General features: G+C 42.5%; 1 protein-coding gene across 3 annotated transcripts in view; it reads left to right on the forward strand.

The window, feature by feature from the left end:
* The window catches only part of YPEL2 (yippee like 2), a 168,861-nt gene that overhangs the window by 134,143 nt on the left and 15,793 nt on the right, over positions 1-18,925 (forward strand). For all 3 annotated transcript variants that reach the window (XM_069226418.1, XM_069226420.1, XM_069226421.1), the window contains 2 exons: positions 3,603-3,646; positions 16,237-16,345. In XM_069226418.1, the coding sequence (XP_069082519.1) occupies positions 3,603-3,646; positions 16,237-16,345 (153 nt within the window). The remainder of the gene's footprint in view (positions 1-3,602; positions 3,647-16,236; positions 16,346-18,925) is intronic.

An 18,925-nucleotide genomic window follows, 5' to 3' on the forward strand; every position in this document is an offset into this window, starting at 1 on the left:
ATGCACTCTTGTGAAATGCAATACTTAACGTGGAAAGTTGCATTTTTAATTGCCATCACATCTCTAAGAAGAGTGAGTGAAATTTAAGCATTTACCATTCAAGAACCATTTATTCAAATACACAAAAATAAAGTTGTTCTACGGACCAATCCTAAATTTTTACCAAAAGTAATCTCACCGTTCCACTTAAATCAAACAGTAGAATTACCAGTGTTCTTCCCAGAGCCAGATTCTGTAGCCGAAAGAGCACTACATACATTAGACATCAAAAGAGCACTAATGTACTACATTGACAGAACAAAACTAATTCGAAAGACAAAACAACTATTTATCGCCTTTCAAAAACCTCATACAGGAAATCCAATTTCAAAACAAGGCATTGCTAGATGGATAGTTAAGTGCATTCAAACCTGCTATCTTAAAGCTAAAAGAGAACTGCCTATTACACCAAAGGTACACTCAACCAGAAAGAAAGGTGCTACCATGGCCTTTCTAGGAAATATTCCAATGAACGAAATATGTAAGGCAGCAACATGGTCTATGCCTCATACATTTACCAAGCACTACTGTGTAGATGTGCTAACTGCACAACAAGCAACAGTAGGTCAAGCTGTATTAAGAACATTATTTCAAACTACTTCAACTCATACAGGCTGAACCACCGCTTTTGGGGAGATAACTGCTTACTAGTCTATGCACAGCATGTGTATCTGCAGCTACACATGCCATTGAACGGAAAATGTCACTTACCCAGTGTACATCTGTTCGTGGCATTAGTCGCTGCAGATTCACATGCGCCCACCCGCCTCCCCGGGAGCCTGTAGCCGTTTAGAAGTAGATCTTAAACATTTGTACATTTGTAAATATATTACTTAAAACTTTATTATGTACATACGCATTCACTCCATTGCATGGGCACTATTACTAGCATACACAACTCCTACCTCACCCTCTGCGGGCAAAACAATCTAAGATGGAGTCGACGCCCATGCGCAATGGAGTCGAAATGGGAGGAGTCCCTTAGTCTCGTGGCTCGAAAAGACTTCTTCGAAGAAAAACAACTTGTAACACTCCGAGCCCAACACCAGATGGCGGGATGTGCACAGCATGTGAATCTGCAGCGACTAATGCCACGGACAGATGTACACTGGGTAAGTGACATTTTCCATATATATATATATATACATATATATCAAGTACAAGTTCTCCTAATTCTAAGCATATGTCCATAAATGAAGGGGCTACCAGAGGGACCGCCTATCTGTGCACATGATCTATGTCAGGGCTGTATCTTTATCAGTCCAAACAAACATCTAAAGCAGCAGCAGAGGAGCTACATTAACAGTCAGTGGTGTACTCAACCGCAGCCTGTCGAGGAGCAGGATCAGTAACAGAAGTCTGAGGGAGACCAAGTAAAAAATGTATACTCCTTCCTATACTCCTTCCTTGGCTACTTATTATTTAAAGCCTATAAACCATTGACGTACATTCCAGTAGCCTCTGATTTTTCTGCGTACACCTGTTAGCATGGACGGTTCTTACGGCACACAACTTAATCATTAGAGGAGTCCACTGAATAGAAAATCCCAGAAGGCAGATCTCCAGTATGTTTGTTTAGGCTCTGTTTTCGTTTTGTAAAATGCAAAGCAATATTTAAATCAGGGTCATGGTGTTCTTTATCTTCTTTGAATAATGGTATTATAGATATTCATTTAGGCAGTTCGTATAATGCGCTGTACACGTAAATCACCACATGGCCTTTGCCCTGAGGAGATGTCCAGGAGTGCTGGAAGGGGTAGGGCAATAGTACATTTTAGCAGCTCTGAATTCGAGGAGGAGGTTCTAGCTTCTCAGTGATGGTGGTTGGTAGAGCACTCCAGATCCTGAGTTGGTGGCAGAGACAATACACACTGTTGTGTTTTCATGGTACCTTAGAGACGTTGAAGGCAAAGGGATGCAGAGCAAAAGGACGGTGGTGGAGTTAATGCTTAAATTTAGCTCTTAAGTAAATGGGGTTTGAATATTTGAGCACTGCACTCTTGCGGCTAGTTAATGTAGTATCAGCATATGTACATAAATTGACCCACTTGGTCCAGATACAGCAGCTAAAGACACAGTATGTTACATCGGGCTTGTTGAACATCTGTGCAGTTATAAGCTGATGTTAATGGGCATTTCTTAATCATGATTCGCAACATTTTCACACTTTTACTCACCCTCCTTTTTATCTGGATGATGCTAACTTTTACATCCCCATAATTTAATGGTTTAGACTTTAGAAATAGAGAAAAATGTTTCACTTAAGAGAATACAAATACTATGAATTCCATTGCCTTGTAGTTTGTTTGTGTACAAGCTTGGGATTCTCTCAACTCCTTCTCCTCAACCCCCTCTGTAGTGTAGCAGATGTTAAAGCTGATCCCATGTTTTCTCTTGGTAGCCACTTTGTGTACTGGATTTACACAAAGGGGACCTTGTGAAATTTTGGGCCAGGCCTTTATCTCTGATTCTGCTGCAGTCTACAGTGTCGGAACACCAGTTTTCTCACTCTCGTGCGCCCGAAAAAATGTTTCCTTTCATGTCAAGTGTGAGGGGAAAGTGAAGGTGGCAGGAGGATACAACATTGACCGGCAATGCTGTCAGACTAAATGAAAGGAGGTTCTAGCTGCAGATTGATCCCACAAAAGAAAGATACCCCACGGAATACCGTGCTAAAAAGGTCTCTACATCAGCATGGTCTTTTACTTAATTGGGTCTGTAACATGTTAAGTTGATGAAACACAAGCTTGCCATTTCACCGCTGCTCATGCAAGATCCAGTTCCAGACCCAACTACCTGCATAGCAAATCCTAGTTAAAAGGTAAGATATATTTATTTATTTATATATATTATTCCCTCCATAGTCCAATGTAAACTTCGCTTGGAAACGCTGTGTCCGGCTTGATAGATAGACTGCCCTCCAAAAAGGACATAGACAAGCATTCTGTAACTTTAAGTATCAGATTGTCTAGTCATTAGTCTTCAAACAAATGCTGCAGCTGTGCAATTAAGCCGCTGGTCATACATTACTCCTCTGAAGGGTGGAAGTCAACATCCTCATTGGCATAACCCTAACCTCTGCCCTTGAGTTATTCAGATCTTTCTCTTGTATGAATACTAGCTGTGCTCTTAGCAGCTCCGTTGACAAGAAGTGGCACTAATTGACAATATAAAATGTACGGAAAACGTCATCCTTTCACAGCTACCAATGTTTTTAGGTGGTCAGGCAAGGCACATGGGGAATGAAGATACTGGCTAAAAGTCTAGTTGCATGAAGGGGCATTGGGATCCTAGCGTTTGACTGCTGGGTCCCACTCTCTCTCTCTCTGGCCCACGTAAGATCAGCCATGTTTGACGCTCAGTGTTGCGGGTGGCAGCTTCAGGACCTCTGATGATTTCAGCTGACCATTTTCAGTGTTTAACCCCTTGCCCTGCATATAGTACTGAGATGCATTTGGGTGTTTTGATCTCGTAACCGCATCCTGCGCCCACACCAGTATTTGGACTACTGTTTTCGGCAGCTTCTCTCCTCTGATCAACCGTTGTCTGTTTTTGCCTTGCAGTCGTTCCAAGGAAGCCAGGGACGAGCCTACCTCTTCAACTCAGTGTGAGTGCCTTTTCTCCAGTCTGCGGCTTCTGCTGGGATGGAACTGGCTTTCAGAGAGACCTGCTAGTGTACGGGCGCTGTGAGATGAGAAAACTGGAAAAGTGTATTAATAAATGCGAAAAATGATGGGTCTCAAAATAAATATAATTGTTATGGGATGACTCAAATCTCATGTTGGAATAAGTAAGTTGCTCAAAGTTGAGTTACTGTAGTTATTTTTAATTTGGTGAAAGCGTCAACATAGTGCCCGAAAAAATTGATACCATAGTGAGCTAAGGTGGAAACGCTGGTGGGGGCCAATGGGGGCTAATCCCCAACACAGCACTGCCCCCTGGGGAGAGGCCCAGCTTGATTGAGCATTTAGAGAACGTGTGTTGAAATACAAATGTTGTGATTGGTCTGTACAATTAACTGTGTAAAGATGCAAATAGATGTGCTTTTTTATTCTGTAAAGAATAGATTTTTTTTTATGTCAGTGTGTTTTTGTAAAGCAGTCTGGAAATCAGGGCTAGTAACTGTGTTAACTAGGGAGGTAAATTCTTTGTTGCATCGTTCAAAGCATGACCCGTGCCAGTATTCCCTAATACAGTGTGGCTGAATTAGCTACTGATGGGTTGTAAAATTGGGACTCCGTTGTCGCCTCCATTTCAAGGAGCCAAATCTCTGGTGGCAGTTTTTGATTATGGAAGCTGTTTGCATGCTGTCAAAATGCCCACACCTTTTAGCCTACCAATGGCAGTTGTGACCTGGAGACGTGGTGCATTGTTTGTGTTCGAGTCATTTAATCCCAACGGGTCCTCAGGCAAAGATTTGTTGTGATGTTAGAAGTGTGTCTCAGTCAGGTCAGCATTGCATTCCATACTCTAAAATATAAACAGAGTGGGCTTTGGGTGAGCCCCACACTCATCATGGAAAGGCGTTTGTGCCTATCTCAGGTCCATGCTACTTATTTGATAGCTTTCTTCCCTTTGCTTGTGTTTGTCCTGTGCCTGAAGTATGCCTTCATTACCATAGTTTCTGATTGGAGGAGTTGTATCCTTACACTTCTGGCCTCTTAGCACTTGTTCTCTCTTCCCACTTCCCCACCCCGCAAAGCTTATCAGATTATCTCCCACTACCATTGCCTGCTTTATGTTTTATGGTAATTTTCTTTTAAATTAAAGTTCTTTATTGTGAGGACCAAGTCGTCATGCACTTCTACCGGGCTGCTTGCTTCTGTTTATTTTCACAGCCATTCATGTGTACTTTATTTTTTAACTTACTATTCTGTTGGCCAATCCTAAATTAATAATAAAGGAATGCCAGTTTTTACAATGCATGCTCTTACAGTGAATACTTTTTCACACATGTGATACAAGGCACTGATCTTGTGATATTTTATGCTGCATTGGATGTTGTAACAAAAACTATATATATAAAACCTTCCGGCGATAACCAATAGGTAGTTATAGTTAGGACTAACTTTTCCCATGGACAAAGCTTTTTTTGTTTTGCTAATAACTTTGGCGTCGTTTGACGAATCTTGCCAAAATTGTTTAAGTAGTGTACAGTTACTTTAGCTGCTGTCTGGAAATTTTCATGGTGATTCATTGGGTGGGGGCCGAGAAAAAGGGGAGGGGTCCCTAAACAATTTTTCCTCATGCAATGTCTATGGGGATTGTGCAAGTTTGAGACACAGCCATAGCCCAAATGGCTGAACAGAATTACACTAAATTTGGCAGAAAGCTAGATCTTGGACAGCAGATTGTGGTTTTTTATCTTTTTTGGGAGGGGGTAAAATCTGTTCAGCAGTTTCGGAGTTTGTAAACCTTTAAAAATATAGATATCTAGGGACGCAGATCCTTTGTGAATCCACCTGCGAGTGATCTGCAGATCCGGGCGAAAAGGAAGGGCCTGATTAGCTGGTCGCAACCGGAGGGAAAAGTTGTGGCAGCCATTTTGTTTCTCGTCGTTTCAGGGGTTGCGGTGAGGGTGAATAAAGTAAAAAATTACGTAAGGGGTCAAGAAACAGGTTAGGGCTCAGGCGGCCCCTAGTGTAACTTCCCAAAGGATCTGCGGATTCAGGCACAATAGAAAAAAAATAATAAACCCACTCACACACTCAACCCCAACTGCTTACGGCCAAATGCTGTGTTCAGCAAATGCTGTGTTCAGCATGGGGTGGGGTGCATGCAGGGGTTAGGCCACAGGGCCTGGCATATGGGGGAGGTTGCCCCAATGGCACCTTCCCCTTTAAAAAAAAAATATATATCTATATTTGGCCTTAAGGGGGTTGGGATCCCTGGGCATATTAAGGCTTGGCGATGGGTACCGCACACCCCCTCCTCTTTGAATTTGGCCCTAGGAGATAGTCCTTGGGGCGTATTAAGGCACAGGGAGGTAGACACCGCACACCTTTTTGTTTAATTTGGTCTGAGGGGTTGGGGTCGGCTTCCTGGGGGTGGGAGGGTTGGCCACAGGGCCTGGGAGCAGGCCAAGTCCTGTGGACTACCCTCCGCTGTGCATGGCCAGCAGAGCTAACTATAACTTGTGCCGCCAATATGCACTGCTCATGACCTTACATATGACATCACTCATGACATGTTCCATGACATTTATGACATCACTGATAACATCATCCAATGAGTATGTTTTGTTTTATAGTTTGCCTAGTGGCAGATAACTACTGTATTATTTTTCTGTCTAATTTTTTACAGCCTTTGTCCAGCTAATAGGTGTAGGTGTTTACAGAATGCATGTGCTCCTAATGCATCATAGGTGTGTAGAAGTATTGAACACATTGTAAAGCTTTGTTTTGAAGAGTAACCCTGTATGCAGGTAACAGTTGACGACTTATGTTCAGCATATTCCACACAAGTTTTTTGGCTCTGCAGAAAAACCTTCCAATGGGGAAAAGATTCTACAGTCTATGTACTAAATATTGTAAGCAGCCTCGAGTTATTAGACAGAATCATCTCAGCATCACAGTTTTCTACATAGCATAGAAGATTGTATGCACCGTATACTAAGCTATGTAACTGTGCTTGTTTTGCTTCAGAAGATAGGTTCTCTGTAAAGTTTTCACTACAGTATGAAGGCTGCAGGTAGTATGATCTTTAGCACTTTCAGATCTTGGTTATTTTAGGTGATTAGTCTCTCTTTGGACTGATTTTTCATAGAGTGTACACTGTTCTTAGTAGATAAATTTAAATACTCTGTAGTGTATTTCTCATGACGATTTCACTCTCTACAGTGTGGTACAGTGTATCTCTCTATAGAGTAAACACTGTTTACAGTACCCAATTATCTACTTATATCCACTTCATTTTTCAAAGTAGCTTCAGTGACTGTGAAGGTTTGATACAGGTGAAGACTGTAGCAGGGATTAGGGCTTGAGTATTTGAAGAAACATGGTTTTGCCTGAACAGTTGTATACAAATTGAACATTGTGTGTGGTACAAGTTACCCTTTTGTGTGTCGTTGATACTCAACATGAACTCTGCTACCCATGAAGTGTATGGTAATGGCCAATGTTGCCACTTGCCATAACACAAGGTTGCTTCACCTATGAGGGTTGTATATACGATAGCAGTAATGATGCTTCACATTATTCTAACCTTTTTTGCACTTAATTTCATAGCCCTAACACCACTGCCATCTGTTTAGAGCAATGTAGGCCAAAGAAGCTTGGGTGATTTTATCTGTCATTTAATCACTAATGTCAATTCAGATGTCCTAAATTATGTCATATAAAATGTTGCAAGTGATGTAATTTGGGAGGTCATAAGCAGTGTATGGCGGGGGCACAAGCTAACTATAACATTATTGTAACCCTTATTTTTCCTGTGTGTGTGTGTGTGTGTGTGTGTATATATATATATATATATATATATATATATATATATATATATATATATATATATATATATATATATAATAATATGCACCACAGAGTTTCGGTAGTCAGGGGCCACTGGTGCAACAGTCTGTGCTGGGCTCCAGCGCTGCCTGAACATGACAAACTAGTTTGTTATAGTTACGACCTAGCTTCTATAGAAAGTGTTTTTTGTTTTGCTAATAACTTTGGCGCAGTTTGATGAATCTTCACAAAACCTTCCAAAAAATACGACGCTTACTTCAATGTCTGTCCGGAAAGTTTTGGGGTGATGCGTCAAGTGGGGGCGGCGAAAAAAGGAGGGGGCAAAACGCTTTTTCCCCTTTCCTTTTTCCATAGGGATTTTGAACAGTGATAACGCCCGAACCACTGGACGGATTTACACCAAATATGGCTGAAAGGTAGCCCTTGGTTCAGAAAGCGCTCTTTTTGTTATGTGGTGTAAATCCATTCTGTAGTTTTTGAGATATTAAAGAAAATCCATATTTGTATCTATTGGGACTCGAAGGCTTCGCGAACCCTCCCGATCTCGTGCTGAGATCTGATTAGCTGCCAACACTTCAACAAGAAAGTATTGGCAGCCATGCTTCAGCCGTATCCAAGAAAAAACATTAAAAAAAGAGGCCAGGGTAGGGACACCCTGGCCCGTTATCCCAAACCTGTCAAAAAAACATATATTTAAAAAAAAAATTCAGTGGAAGTCGCGGCAGATCCACTCAAAATTTGATAAATTAATAATGCAGAGGCCCACAGGTGGACCAAGTCCTGGGAGCAATGCCATTTGAATGCCCCCCGCACACCCCTGGGGACCACCACCTCCCAGGGTGGGGGACCACCATCTACCCGGGGCACTAGTCAAAAGTAATGCAGGGGCTGCACAACACCCCCCCACAGCCCCGGGAGTCACCACCACCCCAGGACACTAATGAAAACTAACTTGGAGGGGGCAGCCCCCCCCCCAAGCCCCAATAATGCTACGTCCTCAGGGCACCAAAGTAAAACTAATGTGGTGAGGGGGCGCCTGGCCTCCCCACGCAGCCCCGGGGACCGCCACCTTGCCAGAGCATTAATGGAAAGTAATACAGGGGTCCTGCCAATCGACCTCTCCCCTCCTCCCCCCCCCCAAAGCCCCGCAGACTGCCATTTCCTCGGGCCTAATTTAAGAAGTGATAGGGGTCTGTCTCGGACACCCAGGCCTTGGGGACCATCCCCCTGGGGCTATTTCATTTGGAGTGTGGCTGCTCTGCCCCCCCTTGAGAAGCAAATATAGGCCCCGGGGGCCGGCTTCTGCTATGTCCTGGGGTGCCCACCACCAGGACATAAGCTGTTTGCTGTGACTTGATGGGTGCTGATAGCCACGTGGCTGAAGGATGAAATCCCTAGGGCCGAGAGCAGCTGGGGGGGTTGGGTGGGGGTGCAAGTTATAGAATCTTAGGGCACAAGTTATAGTTACTTGAGATAACTCTAACTCTAACTGATGAATTTCTATTGTTTGGTACGTTTAAAATGTGAACCTAAATATAACGTCCCTGTAACCTTTGGTTTTGTAAGTAAATATATATGTTAGATGGCATGTGTAGCTGTAGATCCACATGCTGTGCTTAGCTCGCCATCTAGTGTTGGGTTCAGAGTAGTACAACTTGTTTTTCTTCAAAGAAACATTTTGAGTCACAAGATCAAGTGACTCCTCCTCTCGGTAATAGTGCACATGGGCATCAAGTCCTTTGTTAGATTTTCTCTCCGCTGTCTGGTTCGGAAGTGTGTTCCTCTTGCTCTGAGTTCTCGGCTCCATACAGTCTAAAACGGGATTCTTTACATCTTTCTATCATCGTCTGTATCATTTTCGATCGTGATTTCCTCAATACTTTATTTTTTGGTTCCATTTCGATATTCAGAATCAAAATTATCAGCCCTTCGGGCGAAAACCGGCCCTCTTGGGCCCTTTTCGTGCCTAACTCTTCCACCTGACATCGAAGTATGCAGCCCTAATGGAACATAGTCCATTTCGGTTTTGCCCTCGATGCCACTCAAAATTTTCACACACTGGCCACCACCAGGTGTGTAATTTGTCTTTTTCTCCTGACCATAACGAGCAGACCTGCAAAGCGTGCCGCTCTATTCGAAAAGACACTTGGAAATCTAAGAGCTCGTCAGATGGAAATGGTGTCTTGACATCCAGATGGCACACCAGACATCTTTGGCAGCGAGCATGCGCAAGAAGAATTGGAACAGGAAGGGGCCTTCTCTGTTGAAGATTCAGACTCTGATGTACAGTCTGGTATCGAGAGCCAACCATTACAGGCAGCACAAACTGTGAAAAAAATGACCCCTTTTCCATCGATCAAAACACCATCAAAAGAGGTCACTGGTCACCCACTCCCTTCCAGCCATGGTCGGAGCTGAGAAAAGCATTCGGATGTCCCACATTCCAGCTTGCACTTAAAAAAGCCAAAGAGAAATCTTCGACATCGACCTCCAGCGCCTCCATTTCAGCTCCGACAAGACCAAAAATACATGGTGCTTCGGTGACGACAACTTCGAAACCAACCACTTCGGCACTGAAAAAGAAAAAACATCCAGCTACAATTTTGGCACTGAAAATTTGTGGTCCACAAAAAACTTCAGAATCTAAAATATCAGAAAGGACTTTCAGTGACTCTGGACAGTCTATAACCACCACTTCATCACAGGTGGAACCATTTCTAGAAGTCATGGACGCTCGGTAGCGCTGACTTCAAATTCAAGAAGGAACAGTGCGGATTATAGCATCACCTCTGCCCCCTTTAAAGAGGAAATTAACTTTCCAAGAGAATCTTGATTCCTCTCCACCTCCAAAAAAGACTACCAAAGAAAAGACTCCTTTCTTACTCAAACTTCTCCACCTCTACATAGTTCTCCACAACATACTCCTCCACCATCATCTCCCCCTCCTTTATGTTTCACAACACCTAGTTCACCACCGGGTGGGGCTCAAGATTTAGGGGATACATTAGATGAGCAGGACCCATGGGATGAGTATGATTCAGATCCTATTACACCAAATGATCCAGATCCTTACCCAGCTAGGCCTTCACCACCTGAGGATTCCACCTCAAATCAATGAGGTATAGCTAGGGCAGAAGCATTTCACAATGTACATATGTACACTGATCCAATAGAGGAGGGTTTTCTATTTGATACCCTTGGCGCACCACATCAGGAAAGTCAGTTCCTTCCACGGATGCTCAGACACACAGGTGAAATATTTGAAGAGCCTGTCAGATCAAGGCTTATTACTCCCAGAGTAGATAAAAAATACAAGGCTGCACCCACTGGTCCTTTATTTCTAAAAACACAGATCACTCCAGACTGCTGTTGCCTCTACTGCACGCAAAAGGGCTAATAGCCAATCAACAAGATGCACACCTCCTCCTGATAAAGAAAGTAAAAAAAATTAGATGAGGCAGGGAAAAAAGTGGCAGCTCAAGCAGCCAATCACTGTCGAATTGTGAGTGCACAATTGTTGTAACCCCCGTATGATAGAGCTCACTGGGAAGCCATATCTACCAAAGGAGCATCGAAAAAAGGGGGGTAGAAATTGTAAATGAGGGACAAACAATTTCCAACAACTCTATCAGATGTGCACTTAATGTTGCTGATACAGCAGCACACAGTGTTAACACCAGTGTCATCATTAGGTGCCATGCTTGGCTCAGATGTTCAGGGTTTAAACCGGAAGTACAACAGGCAGTTTTAAATATGCCCTTTTGATAAACAGCATGTGGAAACCACACTTGAAAAAATAAACAAAGACGATCATACTGCCAAAGCTATGGGAGCTCTGCAAGCCAGCACACATAGGGGTACTTTTTGTCACGCCGGATTTGCAAGGGGCTTTCGATCATCATTTTAGGAACATTCTTCCAATCAAAGTCCACCTCTCAATACACTAGAGGTTACTTTAGAGGATCATATATAGACAACAATAACAAAGGAAGAGGAAAACCATCCATGGCTAGAGGTTTCTCACCTGCCACTAAATAAGGACTTAAAACAAAACAAAACAACCCCACCACTCCTGTATTGGGAATGTTACAACTTTTTCCCCCCAATGGTCTCAAATTACCACAGATCAATGTGTACTTCAAATTATCCAAAATGATTACTGACTGGAGCTCATTTCCACTCCACCAAATATACACCCTCGAAATCACAGTCTCACAAGATCATCTCACTCTTCTCAAAGAGGAAGTACATTCGCTTCTTCTAAAAGGGGCTATAGAACCAGTACCATTACAATACCAAGGAACAGGAGTTTTCTCAGTGTATTTACTAATACCCAAAAAAGATTGGTCTTTCAGACCAATACTAGATCTCAAGACCCTTAAACCACTACATCGTATCAGAACACTTTCATAGGGTCACTTTTCAGGATGTTATTCCCCTATTATAACAAGGCAATTTCACAAATGCGATAGACCTAAAGGACACTTATTTTCACATTCCTATTCATCCTGCACACCGCAAATACCTAAGATTTGTAGTTGCAGGAAAACGTTGCCAATTCAAAGTATTACCATTCGGAGTCACAACCGCTCCCAGGGTATTCACAAAATGTCTTGCAGTAGTTGCAGCACATCTCAGAACAAAACAGATTCATGTATTCCCTTTTTTACACGATTGGCTCTTCAAAGCCAACTCATTCACACAGTGTCAAAGCTACACTCAGACTACAATTTGTTTCCTACATTCTCTGGGGTTCACCATAAACTACATCAAATCTCATCTGCAATCTCTATAGATAAAACCCTATCTAGGAGCTATCCTCAACACACAGGTAGGACTAGCATTTCCCAACTCAGCCCGAGTTCAGGCTTTTAAAACATTAATTGCTACATTAAAACAGAACCAGACATATACAGTAAGAGTCGTTATGAAAATGTTAGTGATGATGGCATCTTGTATTGCCATCGTACCTCATGCCAGACTTCATATGCCTCCGCTTCAGCAGTGTCTCTCTCGTCAGTTGTCTCAGGCACAGGGTCAAATGGAAGATCTAGTGTTGTTGGACTGCCAGACTTATCGTTCTCTGCATTGGAGGAACACCACAAACCTTATGAAGGGGCGACCCTTTTTAGACCCTGTGACTCCGATAACTCTCACAATACATGCCTCAAACACCGTTTGGGGAGCTCTTCTCCTCAACCTAACAGTTCAGGGGCTATGGAACAATACTCAATGGTATCTTCACATCAGTTACCTGGAACTGCAAGCAGTATTCTTAGCAATGAAAGTGTTCCTTTCACACTTACAATACAAGACAGTGTTGATACGTACAGACAACATGACTGCCATGTACTATCTTCAAAAACAGGGGAGGGACACAGTCTCATTAACTGTTTCATCTTGTACAAACAATATGGAAATGGGCAATTCATCCCCACATTCACATAGTGGCACACCATCTCCCCAGGACAGACAATCACTTTGCGGACCTGCTAAGCAGGATGCAGCAACAAACACAGGAGTGGGAACTCCACCCACAAGTCCTTCACCAGTACTTCCAAAAGTGGGGAACACCTCAAATAGACCTATCTGCAACTTATCAAAACAAAAAAAGACAAAACTTTGCCTCCAGGTACCCACACCCTCAATCAAAGGGCAATGCTCTATGGATGAGTTGGTCAGGGATATTTGCTTACGCATTTCCCACTCTCCCACACTTACCCTTTCTGGTCCAGAAGATAAAACAGTCTTCCCTCAACATGATTCTAGTGGCCCCTACATGGGCACGTCAACCATGGTTCACAACACTTTTGGAACTCTCACTTGTTCCACATCAGAAGCTTCCCAACAGACCAGAACTCCTGACACAAAGACTGGGTCAAATAAGACATCCAAATCCCAAATCACTCAACCTAGCAAAATGGCTCCTGAGGTCATACAATTTGGATATATACAATTCCCACAGGAATGTATGGATATCCTTAAACAAGCATCCAAATCTACAACTAGACAATGTTATGCTGCACAATGGAAAAGGTTTGTTTGCTACTATCAAACAAAAAACATTGACCCTTGCAAACCAACAGTAAAAGACATTGTACAATATTTATTACAACTGCAAAAAACAGATCTAGCTTACTCATCTATTCGTTTACATTTAGCAGCCATCGCTGCATATCTTCAAAACAGACAACATATTTCTTTGTTTAGAATTCCAGTTATCAAAACATTTATGGAAGGACTGAAAATAATAATTCCACCAAGAGTTCCTCCAGCCCCATCTTGGAATCTTAACATTGTACTCACAAGCCTTATGGCTCCACCATTTGAGCCACTTCACTCCTGTTCCCTACAATTCCTTTCATGGAAAGTAGCTTTTTTTATTCGCTATCACCTCCCTTAGACGTGTCAGTGAGCTCCAAGGTATAACTTTCGAAGAACCTTTCTTTCAAGTTCATAAAGAAAAAAGTGTGTGAAGAACAAATCCAAAATTCCTTCCAAAGGTAATTTCACAGTTCCATAATAATCAAGCAATAGAATTACCAGTTTTCTTTCCACAACCAGATTCAGTAGCAGAAAGACCTCTACGTACTTTGTATGTTAAAAGGGTTCTTATGTAATATATATATATATATATATATATATATATATATATATATATATATATATATATATATAAAAAATTTGGCTTTCTTCTTACCACTCAAAGGAGAGCCTATATCTAAAATAACTAAAGCTAGATGGATAGTCAAATGTTTTCAGACTTACTATAGTAAAGCTAAAACGACAATTACCTATACCACTTAGAGCACACTCCACTAGGAAATAAGGTGCATCTATGTCATTTTTAGATAACATACCTATAGCAGATATTTGCAAAGCAGCAACATGGTCTACACCACATACATTTACAAAACATTATTGTGTAGATGTATTTGCACGACAACAGGCAAATGTTGGACAAGCTGTACTTAAAACACTCATTCAAAGAATTGCAACTCCTGCACGCTAACCACCGCTTTATGGAGGGACGGTCTATGCACAGCATGTGTATCTACAGCTACACATGCCATCGAACGGAAAATGTTACTTACCAGTACACATCTGTTGGTGGCATGTAATGCTGTAGATTCACATGCACCCTCCCTCCTTTCTGGGTGCGTGTAGATGTTTCAATTTAATAATATATAAATAATGTACATATGTACATAATATAGCATGGACATATTTTCTATTCTACTCTCTATTTTCACTGCTTTACTCTTCCGCCTGCGGAGAAACAATCTAACAGAGAATTCAATGCCCATTTGCACTATTACCAAGAGGATGAGTCTCTCGATCCCGTGACTCAAAAAGTTTCTTCAAAGAAAAACAAGTGTACTACTCCAAACCCAACACTAGATGGTGAGCTATGCACAGCATGTGAATCTACAGCACTACATGCCACAAACAGATGTCTACTGGTAAGTAACATCATATATTTATATAATATATATATCCACAAGCAGTTTATCCAGTCTAAAAGGTCCTCATTTAAGGCTGTATCCAAACAAACAGTTGCGATCACAGTCTGCTGCAAAGTGAAGCTTTATTCTGTTATGGCAAAAAACGGCAAACACCATCATCATAGCTCCAACCCGTGTGTTGTGTTGATACATCCAAAATACCCCTTTTTAAATGAATGTGGGCTGTCAAATAAAACCCCATACCTTACCTGCCCCTGAACCCTAAGCACCCCTTAGCACCTCGTACCCTTACACTTCTTCGAACCCTTAAATCCTTACTTCTCCATACTCAACCCTGAACCCTAATCCTAACCCTACCATTACTAATCCCTGAACTCTAACAGTCCTAAAACCCTTACTATCCCAAACCTTTACTCATCCTTGAACCCTAAAAAATGCTGCTTAGATCCCTTAACTTCCCTTATTTCCATTAACAAACAACTTACCTGCATTTTAAAATCTTGCATTGTAAAGTACTTAAAAGCGCCCCTCGTTGTATTTATCTGCATTGTAATGCAACATTCATCATGGTAATGCTTGTGTTGTAAGCGTTAAATACCATAATAAAGTATAACAATAAAATTTGAAATGGCCACCTGTGCGTCAGCCCACATGGAATATCTTTTCTTTATAATAAAAATCATTCCAAGATGGTTGTCCTGCTGGCAGATGCATCTGTAGTAACCATGAAATGCGTTTTGTCATCAAATAAAATAATTTCGATATAGCTCCCTGTCAACATACGTTTAGTCATTTTGGATTTTTTTAAATACTTAGTGCAATTCCGAAGCAAACAAGCATTGGCAATAGCTACAGCTGCACTTCCAGTTGTGACTGTTTGGCTTTGTCAGTGCTTTTTTATGATGGAGCAGAGCCCATTCCCTTGCTGTCCCTGGCCCCTGTTGTTTTGAGGGGTTCTTGATAAACTTGTTAAATGATTTCACAAGCCCTTTCCTACATGTCTATGTGTGCGACTATGGGAACTCAGGATATTTTCAAACAGTTACCCGAAAGGCTGTAAGGGCATTGGGAAAAATAAATTCCGTTTCAAGTCTGTTGCCTGTCGTTGTTGAGTGCATTATTGGTCTTCATCTCCCCCGTTTTTATAGGCCAGTTCGTGACTACTTAAGGGTTACATATGAAGCCTGGGGTAGTACTATATAGTCAGCTAGCAACAAGAACGTTTTGTCTCCTCTGACTCCATGTTGCTTGTGTCTTTTCTGCAGAGTGAACGTGGGCTGTGGTCCGGCAGAAGAACGAGTCTTGCTTACAGGGCTGCACGCCGTTGCTGACATTTACTGTGAAAACTGTAAAACCACACTAGGCTGGAAATACGTAAGCACCCGCCACAATGCTGGCTATTCTTACTTTTGGGAGGAGGTTAGTTAATTATACAGTGTGGTCTGTATAGGCCCAGCATAAGGACAATCCTATCCTAGTGGTACTCAGCGGCAATTGCTAATGTAGAAACCCAGAGTTTGATGGACAGTTAGGTATGCCATGCTGTCTCCTCAGTTGCCCACATACACCTCACATTAGAGCCCACCATAATCTTCAGGTGCAGCGTTGCTTATTCTGTATTAGGCCCTCCTGTTCCATTTGGCAAAATCCTCGAAATCTGTCTGATGAAAATAACGAACCTAGAATGCACCACGTCGTAGTTTGTATGCTAGTAAGTTTCCTACTTTGCAATGTGCTTTTTGACCTTCATGGATTGAGTGGGGTTTGGCATGATACGTTTTTAAATGGAGAAGTAGGTTAGCTTGGAAATTTGGTTTTGATAAGAAATGCAATCATGTTGCTTGGGAGAACTAGAGAAGACATTTTCTGTTAATAAAAGCCAGTAGTAGCTTGAGAAAATACTCTTTTATCGAAACGGTAGTACATCTGTGGAATCACTTTCTCGCAGGAGGGCATTGCCGAGAGGAAGGAGAGGCGGAGGTGCATGCAGGAGTAGGGCAAAGGGGATGGCAGAGGGAATGCTTTAGTCGTGGAGGATTTTGAGTTATTAACATTTTCACAGGAGGTGTGAGTGGCTGTGACATTAAGCACCTCACAATTGACTTTCCACTAGTAATTAGAATGACATAGAGTGACAATAGTTGCCTACCAAGAAAGCAAAGTGGGCTTGTGTTCCCAACCAGACCTAAAATGTTTGTAGAGAACTTTACAGCGAGGTAGTGGTTGAGCGTGGAGGAGTAGTACTTCTTCATATTTTAATATCTGGAACTGAAGAAGTCACCCACTGATTGTTCCATATGCTTACAGTCCATCTCGTAAATATGTGTTCATGCTGTTACCATAGTTCTTATTTACATTTAACCTTCGCTCTGTAGTACAAATTTTTGCTCTCTATTCGAAACATTTTTTTTTCATGGATGCAAAATCATGTTCTATATCCTTAAATAAATTGGGTGTTTTAAGGTGTCCCTTTTTAGGGGCGAGCCTGCAATAGCTTGCACTAACGCATTCGTATAGCTTGCGAGACACTGTTGTAGTTAGTAAAGGGCTTGGAGCCCACCTGTCGCTCACCATTTTTTGGCTTGCTTGACACTCTTCTTTACAGCCTCGTAATTCATCCACTTCAGGCCTCGCAGCATTTTCGGTCTGTCCCTGGAGTGGGGACGAAGCACTGATTGATTTAACTTAATTAATGCCCATCCGCTGCTCCCGATGTACTATTTCTTCCCCCTCCCCTTCTCAATGCTCCCTCATGAGGGCCTCTTTTGACTTTCTTATTTTCCTTTTTTGAAATGAAATCCATTCCTATTTTGACGCTGCTCGAAGTTGCATGACTATGGTACTTGTACTAAACTAAATGCTTTTGTGTACCAACTGTAAGTGTCTAGTTGAAGTAGTTTTAATTTTTTGGAATGGGCTGACTGTTGACTGGGGCATCCTTCATCTGTCAGCTGTTCCACTACTGACTGAGCTGGGGCTACCTGCCCCCCTCGGACTTTGCTCTGCAGGATCTGGTCACTGCGCTTGGCCCAACCCGCGATAGGCCTGGGTTATCAAGGCCACCCAACCCCCACAAGGACATCTTCCTAAAATGCTAGTTACCTCCGCAACTTGATGGTTTCAGCCGGCTGGGCAAGGGCTGTTAACCAGGCAGCGATGAGTTTTCGTGCCTCGCGAGCAGGTATGGCTAGTCTGAGCTTCAGGACTGGCACAAGCCCCTCAACCAGGAAAGCCACTTCACCTATGGCTCTGGCAATGCAGGTGCATGATACTGTGAGGGTCCACGAAGTTCTGCCCCTCCCCCAACCCCTATCCCCTGCTCTTCACCACTCCATTGCACACAAGTGCCGCTGCAGCTTGTATTGAACTTAACTTTTTGTCTGAGGAGCGGCCAGTCGTGCTGGGCCTCTCAGACTGCACAGTCCCCATGACTCTTGCCCCCCCCTAAACCCGCCACCCAACCCTCATCTCATTTCCATATGTGCCTGTGCACCTCTGTGGCGTGGAGTGATAAAGGGATGCCGTTGTAGGTGACCACATTTTCAGAAGCAAAACCAGGGGGCAGGCCAGAAACAAATAGAACTAAAGCTTTTAGTCTTAATTCCATATCTGGCCTGTCCCATTTATTTGTATTTTTTTCATAGCCATGTAAGTGTGTGTGTGTGTGTATATATATGTTCGATGGCATGTGTAGCAGCAGATACGCATGCTATGCATATTGATTCTGACATCTAGTGCTGGGCTTGGAGTGTTACAAGTTGTTTTTCTTCGAAGAAGTCTTTTAGAGTTACGGGATTGAGTGACTCCTCCTCTTCGGTTCCATTGCGCATGGTCATCTACTCCATTGTTAGATTGGGACGTGTTTTCTCTCACTCCGAGATTTCGATTCGGAAAACTTTTTTTAAAACGTTCCTTTTCGTCGGTATTGTATCGATTGCCTTTAAAAAAAAAACT

This window comes from Pleurodeles waltl, chromosome 3_1 (assembly GCF_031143425.1).
Source record: "Pleurodeles waltl isolate 20211129_DDA chromosome 3_1, aPleWal1.hap1.20221129, whole genome shotgun sequence".
NCBI classification, from domain to species: Eukaryota; Metazoa; Chordata; class Amphibia; order Caudata; family Salamandridae; genus Pleurodeles; species Pleurodeles waltl.